General features: G+C 36.5%; 1 protein-coding gene across 2 annotated transcripts in view; it reads right to left on the bottom strand.

The window, feature by feature from the left end:
• Positions 1–1,511: 1,511 nt before the first annotated feature.
• LOC123873773 (transcription factor hamlet-like) overlaps positions 1,512–17,005 on the bottom strand; it is a 164,517-nt gene continuing 149,023 nt past the window's right edge. For both annotated transcript variants that reach the window (XM_045918802.1, XM_045918803.1), the window contains one exon: positions 1,512–4,728. In XM_045918802.1, the coding sequence (XP_045774758.1) occupies positions 3,935–4,708 (774 nt within the window). In that variant the 5' untranslated portion in view covers positions 4,709–4,728 and the 3' untranslated portion in view covers positions 1,512–3,934. The remainder of the gene's footprint in view (positions 4,729–17,005) is intronic.

Genomic DNA, 17,005 nt, shown 5'->3' with positions numbered 1-17,005 from the left:
AGAAGCTCATGGTAGGGAATGCCTTGTATTTTGCAATCCAATAAAACAATTTGTTAAACCTGACGAATAGAAATAAATAATTTTCATTTATTGCGGAAGTCAATTTAATAGGATTGGTTGGTTATAAAACTAAATAGATATACAGGTACAAAGCTCAGGTTTCTCTAATTAGCACAATAAATTCAATAGTTTGTTTATGAAACTGCCTCGGATCTGGGAGGTACGTTTGTCTCAAATTAATGGTAATAAAGTATAATCATATCGTAAACGCCATGCCGGTCGTGAGGCGGCGCGCTAGAATGCCTCTGGCGTCCTTCGGGCGTAAAATGTACTTAACTATACCTACCAATAGGTACCAAAAGCGGCATAGCTTAGTGGTTGAGACGTCAGCTTCCTCCTCCTCCTAGTCGGAAGGTCCGGAGTTCAATCCCGGGCACGCATCTTTAACTTTTCGGATTTATATGCTCTTTAAGCAATTAAATATCACTTGCTTTAACGGCGAAGGGAAACATAATGAGTAAACCTACATGTCTGAGAGTTCTCCATAAACTCCATAGTCTACCAAGCTGGGCAAATGCGGTTATCCTTATCATTCTGAGAAAAAGACCCGTCCTCAGTAGTGAGCCAGCAATGGGTTGATCATAATGGTAAAAAAAATACCCAAGCATAAGAACTTTTGTAGTAAAAAGTTTGATCTCATCTGGCGCGGTATAAGACTGCGAATTAAAAGTTCCCCATACTAAAACTATTTTCAGGAACGGATTACCTACTGATACAGGTAATCCTGTTAATTTTCCTGTCATGAACTAAACTAGGCCATGCGTCGTTTTCTATGATTTTTGAATAATAAAACAATTTAACTAAATTTACTCAAACTCTCTAAAACTCTTTTCATGGACAAAATTGGTTCAATAGCCTCTTTCTATGAATCAAAATACGTAATTTACGTAAAATAACTAAAACTTCTTTCATAAATAAAATTAGTCTTGTTCTGTGATTTTGAATAATGAAACCTAATGAATAAAAAACCTTACCTCAAAAAACTAAAACTCCACTAGGTAATGAAGTTTACTATGAATTGCTGTGTGTGCAATTATAATACTTACCTACAATCTCAATAATTTTCTATTATTTAGACTTTTCTCTGATTTGAAGTGGTACCTAACAAAGTTTTATTGACTGGATCTAAGTTTGGTAATCTCAAACAAAAACTAGTTGAATAAAAACTACATTGGTGTGTTTCAAATTGCGTTAGACGCATGCGCTATAATGACAAAATATGGTGCACGCAGTAACGCACGCACTCTCTTTGTGATGCACACGCAACACACGTAAATATACGAGTATATAGACGCAACGCACGCAATGTAAATAGAGGCACGCTTTTGCCTGTATTGGTTTAGCAGCTTACATGATATCTACGCAAGTTGAAACACAAGTTGTTACTAGTGTATTCAGACCACTTAGGTATTAATATGGGTTGTTTTTGTTTGTTAATAAAAATACAGAGATTCGATTTAATATCATTTATTTTATTTTGACAAGGTAATCGGTGACCTTCCAACGACTAATAGGTATCAAAAGTACAAAAACGAAAAGGTAATAATCTCTATTTCTTACACAATCTAGTGATAAGTTAAATAGCATCTCTTACTTGTTTAATAGATTTGGTACGAGTATACTAAACAGTAAAGACATGGCAAAATGTTAAATTTAAAAGGTAACAATGACTCTGAAATAGTGTAAACGCCAAATATTATAACAATATTATTATATTATAGAATTATTCTCTTACATTAAGAGATATTAGGTATACATAACAATAATAGGTGTGTGAATGTAATTGAAATATATTACAATACTGTTTTTCCAAAATCTAGATAATAAAATAGTTATATTAACTAAGATTTACAAAAGTATCTTAGAATTTATACCAATATAGAGCGTTATTTACTATGTAGAAGCACCTACGTAAAAAGAATAGGTAGGTACTATGTACCGAAAATAATGTATATTTTTGTTTTATCATTAGTACCTATCCCGAAATAGTGGTTTTCTTATAATTTTTATAATCTGGCGCTCCAATTAGGTATATAAACTAAGAACAATAAGAAACAGAAGAAAACATAAGTTTTATATTTATACATAGAAAAGAGGAATATGTAATCAATAGATGGCAAGACAGACAATTAGTTAAATAACATAGATTTATCTAGATTATCATATAACACTTGACCATGATATTTAATGGTAAGTGACAGTTTTATAGATCCTTATTGTTTTTGAATTATTTACTTACTCTGATGAAGCGAAATAAAGAAGACATTTTTAACAGGTATATTTAAAAGCATACATTTTGAATAAATAATTCTTTTATATTAAGTAGATAGGTATACTCATTCACCAAAGTCATAATAGTTATGTAGGCAATAAACATATAGTAAGGTGTCGATAAGGATACGTTTATACAATACTTTATACTCGTAACAATAATAGAGATCTATCTATACTTAAAGGAACGTTTACATTAGTTCTTTGAGAGACTTCGTCAATAAATTGATACAATATTCATATACGCAGATCCAATAGTGGCCAAGTAATAATTAAAATCACAGTTGTTTTATCTTAATTTAGTTTAACGATTTTGAAACAATTAGATAGTTTGTCAATAGATTTACAATAGTCTTTATATAAAATTTTCTAAATATTTAAAATCTCAGAAAAATATAAAAAAATACATTCTAATTTGCGTAATATTTTAAACATAACAATCAGGGCGACACAGCGTCGTCACAGAAATAATAATATTAATAATTACTCTGTGGTTTTGCCCTAAAAACTAAAAGAACCCATTTATGAAAAAAACTGTTTGTACAATCGACAGAGACAAAAGACATGATACTATAGCAAGCGAACAGGATGCGCACCCCAGTTATGATATGAAAAAATATATGGGGCATGGCTGGTGTCTTGGCATGACATAATAATATATATATTTTGTCAGAGTACATGTCAGAAACTGATTCAGGCATGCCCTGTGCGCTTGCTGTAGCATATCATACGACTATAAGTTAATATCCGAAGCCATTTCCACTTGGTCGTTTTAAACACTTGTGTAAATTAAAAAAGGTTCCCTTGGCAGGTTATCGAACTAATAGTTATCTCTTTCGATTATTCAACTAGTTTGATCATAAATGGTTAAAGTAAATAATTTACACACAGTATAAGTTCATCGATCAGATCAATTTTAAACAACTTTTCTAACATTTTATAAAATTATTCATATCATCAATAAGCAACAAGTTATATGTTTATTGGTAACCGGCGTTTCCTCTCAGACTAAAATACTAACATATCATCAAATGAAGCAAAATTTACAAAAAAATATTACAAAACTACTTACATTCATACATTTTTTATTTTATATCTAAATCTAAAATAGCGAACACTCTCTGAACACTTAACTTATATTTACGTCTTTTATGCACAATGAATACAAAATAAATCCTAGTTCGTATATCTTTATCGGTAGTAAAAATTCGGTACGCGTTCTAACTAAACTACTTTGAACGATAGCTTTATATTTACATAGAGTATGTAATTATGTATATCACTGATTCATAACCTTAAAGCCGACACAACATTAATTTCACTTATTTGCGCCATTTTTTGTGAAGAAAAATAAAAGCGGTAACAACTAGGAATATTCGCTAAGTCTATGTACAATGTACATGTTACTTTACATTATAGAATTGTACAGCCAAAATGGAATGTTTGTACATTGCAGCAGTTTACATTTTTAAATGGCGCGTTTTATAAATCGGTCAAGCGTCAACTCACAAAGTCAGACGTAAGGTTGTAATTATTTACACACAAGAGTCATTTGGATGTATCGACCAGATTATTGTTTTGGGAGTTTTGTTTAGGTTTACTATCAAGTGTGGTCCGCGACACTAGCGGCCGTGGCAGCGCGACGCGCGGGCGCGACGCGGCCCATAAACGACCTAATCTCCTCAAAGTAGGTCTCTTCCGGAGACCTCCGACGATTGTCGTCCCCGTTCTCCGCTTCGTGCTTCTTCAGATGCCTATCCAAATTAGTCTGCTGGCCGAAACAACGGTCGCAATGACGACATCGAAACGGTCGCTCTTTGTTATGAATGTTCCTTACGTGTCTTTGCAAGTTGGACGATATCGAGAAGGATCTTTCACAGTACTTGCAGCGGTAGGGCTGTTCGCCCGTGTGTGTCCGTAAATGTCTCGTCAAGTTCGCACTACGCGGAAACGCTTTGCCACAATAGGAGCAAGTGTATCGGTCGCGGGCTCTGTTCACTCCTGGGTTTTGAGGAACCGGGGGCGCGCGCGGGGCGCCGGGCGCGAGCAGGGTCGCGGCCGCCGCCGGCAGGAACGGGTAGCGGCCGAACGAGGCCGGCAGGGCGAGCGGCAGGCGCCGGCAGAACTGCAGCAGCGCCGGGTGGGCGGGGTGCGCCGGATGCGTCGGGTGCGGCGGCGGCGACGGCACGATGAGGTTACAGTTCTCATCCTCTAGCCGCTGGGGGCGCTTGTGCGTGACTCGCAGGTCGAGGGGCTCGTCGGCGCGCGGGGAGCCCAGGGGGCTGGGGTGTCGCTCGAGGGGCGAGGAGGGCGGGGAGGCGAGGCGGCGCGGCGCCGCGTGCTTTTCGCGCATGGCGGCCGCCGCGCACGCGCTCATCGGGCTCGTGCGCCACCGACCTGGAACAACACAAAGCTCTATGAACATACATTCACTTACACTTACAACCTCAAAAGCACAACGGCTTAGGATGCGGATTTGAATGCGAAAGTTCGTAGCTTCAAATCTCACCCGTTGGACATATTTAATCGTACATAGGCTTAACGCTTGCACAAGCTTAACGCTTAGTTCAAGGAGAAATTCATGGTTAACTTGTCAAAAACTATGTACTTATGTAGTAGCAGGTTATTAATGCCTTATAGATATATTCCATACAATATACCTGCGTCATAATGATGTATGATGATAGGGGTGGTCCGAGCTACGAGGTGAGCTTTCTTCGAGCTAAAATACAGTTGGTATAATGTTTGACCGTTTACTGAAATGACGAAAGAGCGTGACCGCTTAGCGCAGGGGAGAGGGCATCAGATCGAGCTCCTACGCTCGCCTTCGACGCACGCCCACTGCCTTGCGACATCGAAAACTAGAGCAATTGATACAGAAACGATGTTTTTTAAATTAATTATTAACGATACTTTATTGGGTACTTTACGATGAGGTAAATACATATTTCTTACGAACGAGATTGCGAACGCTAAATCAAAATGCTGATGGATTCTTATGATATTGATCTTTATAGTGATTGCAGCATAATAAGGTTATCGATAGACTTTGTAACATAATTAAGTAGAGCATACCTGTTATGTTTCAATTAAAAAACTACATAAACAACCTTCATAAAAAGCCTCTAAAAATACATCCAGATTTAGATATACATACTTTATGTTAAAATATCAATAAAGCGTCTGTCTGTAATTTAGAATTAATTACAATTTATTAAGCTCATAATTATGATTTTTACACAATAGTATCCAAATAAGTTTTAAGCTGTTCATGATAATCTTGAAAACAATCGAGTCGATTTTAAGGGGTTTGCAGACAGGGAGAGGGCTGTGCAAACAGATGGCAAGGACTGTAATAGGTAGGTAGGTGCTTAGGTATATCTCCTGAAAATAGTCTTCAACTATATCCATGAAAGAACCTAAAGCCACTCTATCGTTATTCCAAGTCATCCGCAAAAGCTAGTAAGTTTACCTACCTATTATAGTGAAAATAAATTAATTTAATTTTATGACCGTACATTTTCTTTTTAAATAATACACATGAATATCATCCATACTAATAGGTACTTATTATAAATGCAAAAGAGTGTCTCTCTGTCTGCCTGCTAAGTTTTCACGGCCCAACCACTGAATCGATTTTAATGAAAGGTACAGACTTTAGATGTATCCCGGGGAAGGACAAAGGCTACTTATTATCCCGGAAAATCAAAGAGTTCCTACGGGATTTAAAAAAAAAACGAAATCCACGCGGGCGAAGCTACGGGCATCCTCTAGTCTTACATAAAAACTAGTCTAGTTTATATCGCCGCTCCTTGTCCCTTTCACTGGTCTAGTTTTCTGCCCACACCGCGTACAGATACTTGTAAAAAAGTCGCTTCACTTCCACGGAACGACTTCATCGATGTATGATTAATTGGTTTGGGCCAAAACACACATGATACTTTATGCATCGGCGATCGGCGATTTCGTTACTAGGTATGTCGATGTTGCATAGCGTTACAACACTACAACAATTACGGAATCGAAATCCGCGTTTTGAGCGACGAACCTGCCAGGCAGGCTGCTTCGTTGTGTCAATCAGTCATAACTATTTTGAGTGATTACAATGAAGCATATGTCTAAATAGTTAAATACTGTTCCGATGTGGCATCGCGTTTTAGCAACTTTTTTGTTTAAAATTGGTTCTCAAATGGCAGATACTAGAGTTCCGCTAAATTGCAGCGACTCATGATTATGTATCAAATATTTAAATTAATACAAAGGTACATACATGCCAAATATTTAATGATCATAATGTTTAATTATTTATAGCGACTTATGGTTTAAAAAAGCGATTAAAGATGCTGAAAGTATGGCGTGTGCTCGTTCCTATAAACAACTTCATCGATGTATGATCGCTTGACTAATAAGTAAGTACACATATTGTATATATCTCTCATTAATTGTACCTCGTCACGCTTATGTTATGTTCTGGTTTATGATTTCAAAGTACATAGCATTATTGCTACATTGTTTTGCTCTTTTTTGCGAAACTGGAGAGAGTAACCTGGTTCTCTATTTGGCTTTTGTTCTAACTAGCTGTTATCCACTATTCCGTCCGCGTGGAATTATTTTTTTGAAGTCCCGTGGGAACCCTTTGATTTTCCGGGATAAAAAGTAGCCTTTATCCTTCCCCGGGATACATCCAAAGTCTGTACCTTTCATTAAAATCAATCAATTTGTTGACCAGCGAACCAACAAACAAACACACTTTCGCATTTTTAAGTATAATATGGGTAGCTTGGGTACTGACTTCTCGTGATTTCTATATTTTTGTTCATAAAATTTATAACATTTTCAAGGGTGCTGGTACAAATTTGTTGGCTCACGCCTACGTCTGGACACGCGGCTAATTTGTGCCAAAAGCAGACGACATAAATCCTTTGAACGAGAGTCAAGCATCGACATTTTAGAGACCTTATTTGGTCAGTTCGTGAGTCCAGTGCCGCTTGTTTATGATTTGTTGCCGGAGTCTCTTGCCGAGCTATTTAGCCCCCGGAGAAACTGGGAAAATAATTGCACATTGAAGCCTTCGACACACAAACCGCGTGACGGACACTGCACTGAACGCGCGCGTATACTTGTACAATTTGTAAATAAGACTATGAATGAATGAATATACTTTATAAAAATTAAACAGTACACATAAAAAGCACAACAGAATATAGGCAGGTAGGTAAGTACCTACCTACGTACAAGGAAATGTATAAACAATTGTGTGACAGAGGTTGCCAGGCTCTAAAATACAAAAACCAGCAACACCTATCTACTCTATGCTGACTTAAAGTAGGTAAGTATTTCCTCTCTAGCCAAGAGTTGCCTAGAAGAGATTGCTTTTTTTTAATCAATATAGCTTCAAAAACAATAGTAATCATAGGTATTTACATAGGTTCTTAAAGCCCATAAGTCTTATCGACTTAAGACCGCCTTTGCATGGTACCTAATTTTTTTTGTAACATTAAGGATGTTTTGTTATTCTCATTTTGGTGTGCATTTTCATTCATGTTTTTCTTAGGCGCAGTTATAATTTTTATATTAAGAAAATTTGGTTTGTTTTATTTAAATTGCTTGTAATTGTTAAGAAAAAACTAATAACAATTTGGCTATAAAACTAACCAAGGGTTGTTCCACAACCGTGGATTGTGCACTTATTCGCGTGACACCGGTTTCACGACATGAAGTGTGAATGCTTTCATACAGCTTTTATACAACTTTTTTAGAAGCTGCGTTGGATACGCTGCTATCACGCGTTCAGTTTATTTCAACCTTAAAGAAATATCAGGTCGAGTGCAATTAGTAGGGAGTATGAACATTGAAGTGTTTAGTGTAGGTACACGGCGTGATATTTGCACGTACACCAATAACTAGATCGTAGATGAATTTGTCGGCAGAATCAAAGAATCGCACGCTGTTTTCGCACGTCTGACTGTTTGCACGTTTAACGCTCAGCGTTTAGAGCATATTTGTGTGATCCCATCACGAGTCGAGTCACGATTCTCTAATTGCACTTAATTAACGTCGTTCGGAAGCGACGTGACGTATTGCGTGGTAGGCGGAGCGAACATGGTTATGTATGTTAATGTAAATAGTCTGGCCAATGAGCGCCATCACGCCGCGCCGCCTTGTGATATATTAGCATTTGAATCGTTTATTCGTTCTTACCGCTACGGGCACCACTCTAACGGCTCAGCTGTTGACTTTTGTGGGCTTTTATGCATTTCGAATAGGCCCATCAACTTGTTCCACTCGGCTTCTTATGTAAACTTCAATTCAATAAATTACCGTATACGGCAGTGTGTGTGGAGAACGTTTCGATTATCGACTATGGACACAGCTATGGAGTTATTAGTGGTGGCGCATTTTCTATACTTAATAGAGATACTTAAGTTATTTATTAATATCAATATTACTACCAATAAATAATAGTTTATTAGTACCAGTGTACCTAAATCAATTTTTATATCAATTTTATGTACTTACTAGACGATGCTCACGACTTCGTCTGCGTTCAGATTTTTTAAAATCCCGTGGGAACTCTTTTTCTGGAATAAAAATTAGCCTAGATAGGTATGTCAGTCTCAAGGATGCAAACTCTCTCTCTCTCTCTTGCTCGAGTCTTGAATTTAGGTTATCATAAAATCCTACAGGAACTCTTTGATATTCTGGGTCCAAAAACAACCTAGGCACGTCCTTCTCCGGGATGCCAGCTATCGTTGTAATTACCAAATTGTCTCACAAATGGTTTAATAATGAGAAACGAAAAGCTAGCAGACAGACAGACACACCGTCGCATTTATAATATTAGTAGATATGAGATATGTATTTACCTAGTAAATCATATTTTTACGATCTAAGTATTACGTTCACTTTTGTGGGTTTTAATGCATTTCAAATAGGCTCGTCAAATTGTTACACTTTACTTCTTGAATAGTTATGTAAACTTCGATTCAATAAATTACTTACTGTATGCGGTATATCTACTTAGTACGTGTGGAGAACATATTTATAGATTATCGAGTTCTAAGGCGCTGCGCATACGAAGACACTTTTTGTTGTCTACTCGACACACCATCACAGGACACCACTCTTTATTTCTTGTATAGTTATGTAAACTTCAATTCAATAAATTACCGTATGTAGCATGTCTGGAGAACGTACCTATCTATTGACTATCGAGTTTTCAAGCGCTGCGCAAACGTAGACATTCTTAAGTAGTCACACGACACCGCAGTTGCTTTCTGTTGTGGCAACCGTACACAGTCTCCGATCGCTACTTCTGAAGAAGAGAAGAGAACACGTCGATAAAGAAACATCAATTATCTTTGCTGGTTGTTTCAATCGAACACCGAGTGCAAATCCTTCGTTTGCGCAGCTCAGTACAATTGCATGGAAAACCAATGTTTCTTAGTCTTCAACTGACGGCTTTTAGTCTCCAGTTACCGACATCGAACACTTTTTGATCGGCAACGAGTATGTGTCCAAGCAAAGTAAATCTTTACGTCTGCACAGGGAGTCGTTTATTTCATACTGGTTATATAGAAATCAAATATTCAATGGTAGCTTGTATCCGACACAAGACACGAAAGTGTCTACGTTTGCGCAGCGCCTAATGTAGTGGCGGCGCGCGATAGAGCGTGCCGTCGATAAATTACTTTGTTTATCATTTTCAGCTAATAATATTTTAAGTATTATATTCGACGTTAGGTGCAAGAAACGAGACATCGTAATTTTATCGATAATGATTTAATTTAATGTAAACTTTGTAGTGTGGTTGTTATCTACTATTTAGATAGGCACGAGTTACTCTTAAGTATATTATATCTAACCTTTTTAGAAGATTAGATACATAATAATAGCAATACGAGGTATAGTAGGTATGCATTAAGTATTCCTATGGAAATAGGAATAGAAAGATTTTTATTCAGATAAGTAAACTTTTAGGTAAGTGCAAGTACTTTTGAATCGTCACTGAAACTATCAATGGTTTGGAATCCCGTCCTACCAAGAAAAACCAGCAAGAAACTCGGCAGATGCTCTTTTAAAATAGGTATTTAATTTATAATATTATGCCATATCCATGTTCTTTATCATTTTCATAATGTTAGATTGTCTAATAATATTATTATTTATTCAAGAGCATACCTAGTTGTAATAGACTTTATTAGGCTTGCCTTTACACAAGTTGTAAAGGCAAATCTTATATCGATTGTGGAATGTTATGAAGTAAGTACACTCGGAAAAATAATTCGCTTGGCAGAGCATACTAATGCGCGCGTATGTATAACACACAAAGATACGACCCGATGCTATCCGATAATAGATACACTCACACTTACTACACTCACTCACACTTCTAGATAACCTTACCAGTCGTATAGGGTTGCAAATTTCACATTCGTCAACATAGTTCTGATGGCCGAGTGGTAATAGTGTTGAAGTTCTTAAATATGGCGTGAGTTCTAATCCTATAAGTGGGGGATTGCTTTTTTATTTTTGCAATTATTTATTTTGTCTTCTTTATACAGTCAAAATTATCATACTTTCAAACAATATAATTATAAGCAAGAAAAAACAAAAATAATAACACTTTTCTATTTTAGAAGTTATTTATTTGTCTTTTGTGCAGTTCATAAATTATTATAATAAGCAAGAAATAAATAAGACGCTTGTCAAAAAATTAACACATCAAGTTAACAGAAGGTATACAAAAGAGGAAAAAAAATTGACATACTTTATCTACTCCTATTACTCCTATAGTAATTTAAAACCAATATCGATGTGAAGTATGCTAAAAGTCGGTCAAGTATGAACGTAATGTTTTATTTACGTTTTGGGTTACTTTTAGGTTTGTGAGATGAATCAACATGTTAATTACTTAGTTAGAAATCAAAATCAATTATAACTTCTAACTGCAATAACAATAACATCACTCACAAATAGAATTAAATTAATTACCTATACTTTATTTAATAATGTATAAAGGTAGGCCACCCTCGTAAGCTATTACTTTTTGTAATCGACTCGTCATGTTAGTAACCATATTCCAGCAAGTCTATGCTGCCCCGCAGAGACTCCCAGGTTGAAGTTACCACTTTATTCAAAGTATAATATATCGTTTACCTGTTGTTCTATTATTATAGTATTTTACGTCCATCCTTGTCCGACTCAAAAGATTTTTCATTATTAAAAATAACAACGTAATTACATCAGTCAAAGTTTATATATTTCATTGCAAAATGAAAGTCTATGGTCCTGGTGCAAACCATTCGTAATATTCGTAATGTATTCCGGCCGCACGCAAATGCTTCCGCACAGTTTGTAGAACTACATTGTGCTTGGTCGCTGTCAACCAAATTTTTAAAAAGGAATCCACGCTATGCATTGCAACGATTTCTTGGTGGTGATGTGACTCCATCTTATAAGCTGATGGTTTGGGCCCAGGTCAACAATTGTCTACATGCCCCGTTTCTCCGTAGTGACAGACCCACAAGCGCACGGTATTCATCTGTAAATGATTATATCCTGGATTAATACATAGGTTACTTTTTATCCCGGAAAATTAATGAGTTCCACGGGATTTTTAATAACCTATATGCACGGGAATGAAGTCGCGGGCATCAACTAGTATTTAGTATATTGGTTACATTGTTATATTATAATGCGTCTGATTAAAAGTATTAAATGGACTAAAAACATTACGCTAACATTTAGAAAATACTAAATGCACATAAGTAAAACCATAAACATAATTTCAATACGAGTAGGTTATATTTGTTTACTTACCGATATCATCGATTTCGGTTATCGAAATATTCCGCTCAAATAACAATCTCTGCTTTTTAAACAAAGATAAATAAATGTTCCATGGTGGTGAGAAGTTCAGTAGTTATTCAGTGTGAAAAATAACACAATACACCATAAATGAATTCACTACAAGGATCTATTAATCCGCGTGCTCAAGTTCTATTTGACAATAATTTATAAAATAGGTAGGGTAGATTTAAAAAATGGGACATCAACTTGATATTGCCATTCTGTAATCTATAGGTATACCTACACCGCATAATTTATCGTTTTGTGGGTTCGAAACATTTCAGTGATGAATAGACCTTAACTGACTTGTTTTAAAGCTTAAATTCGTCCACATATCTACAGCCAGCACTGCAAGTGAAAACTGCTAATTAAAGTCGTGAATTTTAGACGTTATCTCAAGGTGGTTTAAGGCCATTTTACTCTGACATAATTATGCTTCGACGATCGGATTCTATCAGCGTGGGTAAGCGGCAATACTACCTAGTGCCTGCTGTGGGGAAATCAGCGAAATATGTAATTTGTAATTATTGCACGTAGGTATGGTGAAAAGAGACCGACAATTCATTAAAGAGAGATAGGTGTTAAATAATAAGTAAACGAGTTATGCACACACATAATGCTTCGTTGTGTTGCCTGCTTACCGATTTGTTTTGCTTTGTGTACCTACATATAAAACTTTAAACAATTTAAGTAGGTAGGTACCTACCACAAACCTTCCGACAAAGTTATTTTTTTTTTAATATCTCACTAGAATTACCAACGCAAACTGAAATAATAACGTAAAATCAGTAATCTAAAGATACCTACGTATATTTATCCGAAACATTTCAATGAAATATCATTTTCGCTTTACTAACATAATAGTATTGTTTCAGTTCGAGTTAGAGGCGCACGACAAATTCCAGTTGCGACAAAGGGTCACCGCAAGTAGACCTTACCTAATCCGACTCATAAATCTATCATCACGGCAACTACCATAAGCGTTTAGTACCTAGGTATAATTATGTTCGTGATTTACTACGTCCGCTCATCAATCACGATAGGCTATCAAGTATAGGCATTGCCTACAGAAAACGTCGGATTCCAAGGATCAAACTAAATTAGCATCAACGTGAATACAATAGAGTACATAGTTGTATAACGTTTTATAGTTTAGAGTAGAGATGTAAACAGTAAGCGCCAATGATACGCGTTTTGCATGGTTAGCAGCGCGGAACATATGGGTGGCGCATCGTTTCATTGAAGGACTTGCATGTGCAACAAACTGAAATTAAATTGAATACCTACTTACATATTCGGTATAAGGTAGTGTGTAGAGAAGGTTTATCGACAATTGAGTTAAATTATTTATTTTTCAAAATGTGGTAATTAGGTATGTAGGTAGGTAGGTACACTTTTTTGTTGTATTTAAATTGTAACGACAAGTAAGCTTGCAAGATATCTTATATTAAATAGGTAGGTATATCTTATATTTAAATGCAAATCAATTTCTGAAATCATAAATTTACCTCATATGGAAATGCTTACAGTCCTTGGTTTGATTACAGATATTTTTATTATAACGAGCAAACGAGCAGGCGGCATTTTTATGTAAGTATAATATAAAAGTAAAATTTACGACCGTGTGCAACACATTTCAAGCACAAGTTTTATAAAAAAAAATTAATTACTTAATAATACATTGATCCAAATAGTAGTTTAAATTGTCTTTGCAAGACACCCATTAAAAATAAATCAGACCATAAATCTAAGTTTAGACCGTTAATTGAAATAAAAACGAAAATATAAAAGTCACATATTCAGTTAAGGCCTAAACGCAGCAAAGTATTAGCCATCATTGGAAATAAATTCGTTAAAGTTAAAAATGTTCCCAATTTGGACGCAAAATGTCAGTATGAATTATGAATTTATTCATATAATAACATTTCCGTTCAAATACGACACGCAACGTCTTGGTAGTTGCGTTTGCTAAAGCGCGTGTAGAATCAAATCGGGCAGCCTCGTACCTACTATGTCGCACAAATACTTGACATATTCTCTCATAAGATCGAGGCCGGAGCAGATTCACACGCCCTGCTAGTTTTTTAGGCGACGTATCGACATCCATAATCTTTGATTTATTTCACATCACTATTTTAGGAAATGCGTCGCGCCGACCACCTTATGGCGAGATATGAAATTGCGATCCGATGTATGAACCCTCGACATAAATGTGTCTAAACCTGAGATGTATCGATTATGTCCGCGGACATGTTATACTAACTGGTACTGTAAATCGTTGGAAAAACTGGGCAGTAGAGAAGAGTCCCACGGACATTATGCTAGTTTGATAGGCACTTTATAGCTTAAACAGTAATGTAACACGGACAGTTGATACTCCAGTTAAGTACTTTACTCCAGTTTCTCTAAATCCATGGCGGCGATGTTTTTTTTTTGTTAGAAACACGATTTTGTATATTTTATCCTCTGGAGACTAATAACATAGAAAAAAGTAGGCATTTATTTAAAGGAAGCCATTGGAGTATAGCTGATAGGTTCCTCTATAACAGCACACTCACAAAGACCAATGGTGACTTTGTGTCTGCGCAGGCGCAGTAGGTTCACCAATCTGAGAGATTGAGGCTGAGAAAATAAGTCTTTCAGTGATTGACTGTTCACGTTTATGTTTGGAAAGATTTCAAAGATCCTCTTGTCGCAGTGGTGAAGCGTTGTGGTCACTGAAATTTGATTGAGGGCCAGTTTGAGAGGTGGGATGTAAAGTGGGAGTTTTTTTAAGTATAAAAAGTACTTTGGCCGTGGCGACAACTACTATACAACTGTTGACTACAGTTGTATACTAGACTAGACTAGAGTAGTATAGTTCTACAGTAGTCTACTATACAACTGTTGACTACAGTTGTATAGTAGTCGTGGCTTATCGGCAAAACTATTTAACGTTTCGGTACGATATCGCATAGCCTATTACAAGCTCCACAATCAATAGTTAGTTCAATGAATGCCGTCGTAACTAGTCTAATACGTACAGTCATCATGAAAAGCGTTGTCCGTACTATTTTATTATAGATCCCTGGGTTTAATCGTACCTGAACAGTAAACCTAAGGATATTTTATGCTAGGATATAAGTTAAGTACGGGTATTAGGAAACGTTCAAGGTAAGTATCGAAATGTTTTTCACTTCGACGCGTGCTCAGGTTTTATGAGACGCTGGTAATTAGATCAGCGTCGGCCGTAAATCTGTGTAAACGACCATTACTAGGAAACTATACAATTTCCCCTATAAACTTTGTAAACTGTTTATTAGCTACATCGAACCGTTGAAGAAAACTTCGTTTAAACTAACTTCGTTTATCTTTAGTGCAATACTTACTAAATAAATAATTTATTATTTAGGTAAGTGAAAGGTTCTGGAAGGCTTGATTCTATAAAAAGGCTTTTGATGTCAACACCTCTTATGAATACAGACCTACAGCCATCTTTAGAATTGAATGATTATGATTTATTATGTATTTTGACGAATTTAAAAACGGAGTTGTGACCATGATAGAAAAATTTATAATATGATTTTAAAATACAACCTTCTGTTAGACTGATTGCTCTTTTCGAAAAATCCCTAAAGTTCCATCATCATCAACATCAACGGCTCACTACTGAGACGGGTGTCCTCCCAGAATGACCTCCTGAGAGAAGACTCTAATAAGAGAAAAGTAAAGATTTCGTAAAATACTGGCAGAAAATGCCTTTCCCTGGGTTAATTTGGGATCAAACAATGAATTTTTTTTAAAACACCTTACTTATCTGCTTTTTTTTGTATCAAGTATTTCGAGATCGTATCATATTTGCCACGCCTCAAAGCTGCTACAGGTAATTTAGCTTTTTTATAACACATACTTCTTAAAGCACGTATCAGTGAATCAGGTTAGTAAACAAGATTGCTATATACCGTCTTATTAACATCATCTATTTGCAAATTGTAAAAATATGGATGTTTTCTGCGTATCGAACGTTATTCATTAGATATCTGGAGATAATGCGAATTTAATGCAAAGTCCTCGCAGTGGACATAGCTGGGCCGATAAGAATTTATGAAGCATTTAAATTTTTTATCGATGTCAGATATGCACTTGTCGACGATCTCACCTGCACCAGAGTGAACTAGAGTGAGGAACTCTCGGTTTGGCCCTGAATCGACGATATATGTCAAATATTAGGCTATGGTGAAGTATTTAATCAAAGAAAAATAGGGCTACTTTCGGGCTACTTGCGTCAAATGTACTATCATTGCGTAGTTACACTGATCGTGCTAGGGTAGCTGCTGTTGAAACAGTCCATCATAGAAGCTTCTAAGTAGGCATACTAGACATAAAGGCGAAGGTGTGTGTGTGTGTGCGTGTGTGTGTGTGTGTGTGTGTGTGTGTGTGTGTGTGTTTGTTACTCCTTCACGCAAAAACTACTTGACGGCTTTGGAGATAATAAATAATATCCTAGATTAGCACATAAGCTACTTTTTTATTCCGGAAAATCAAAGAGTTCCCACGGGATTTCGAAAAATCTAAATCCCCGCGGGCGAAGTCGCGGGCATCGGCTAGTTAAATAATAAAGCCGTGGCTAGTTACCAGTTACCACTCTACCGGCAAAGCCGTGCCGCCAAGCGATTTAGCGTTCCCGTACGATGCCGTGTAGAAACCAAAGGAATATGGGTTTAGTGAAAACTGCCATACCCCTTCCAGGTTCCAGGTTAGACTGCATCATCTGTTACCACCTGGTGATATTCCAGTCAAGGGCTAACTTGTATCTGAGTAAAAAAACACTGGCAGCAGCAAA

Source organism: Maniola jurtina, chromosome 17 (assembly GCF_905333055.1).
Source record: "Maniola jurtina chromosome 17, ilManJurt1.1, whole genome shotgun sequence".
NCBI classification, from domain to species: Eukaryota; Metazoa; Arthropoda; class Insecta; order Lepidoptera; family Nymphalidae; genus Maniola; species Maniola jurtina.
The sequence above is the reverse complement of the archived record's forward strand: the minus strand, read 5'-3'. Positions and strand labels throughout refer to the sequence as shown.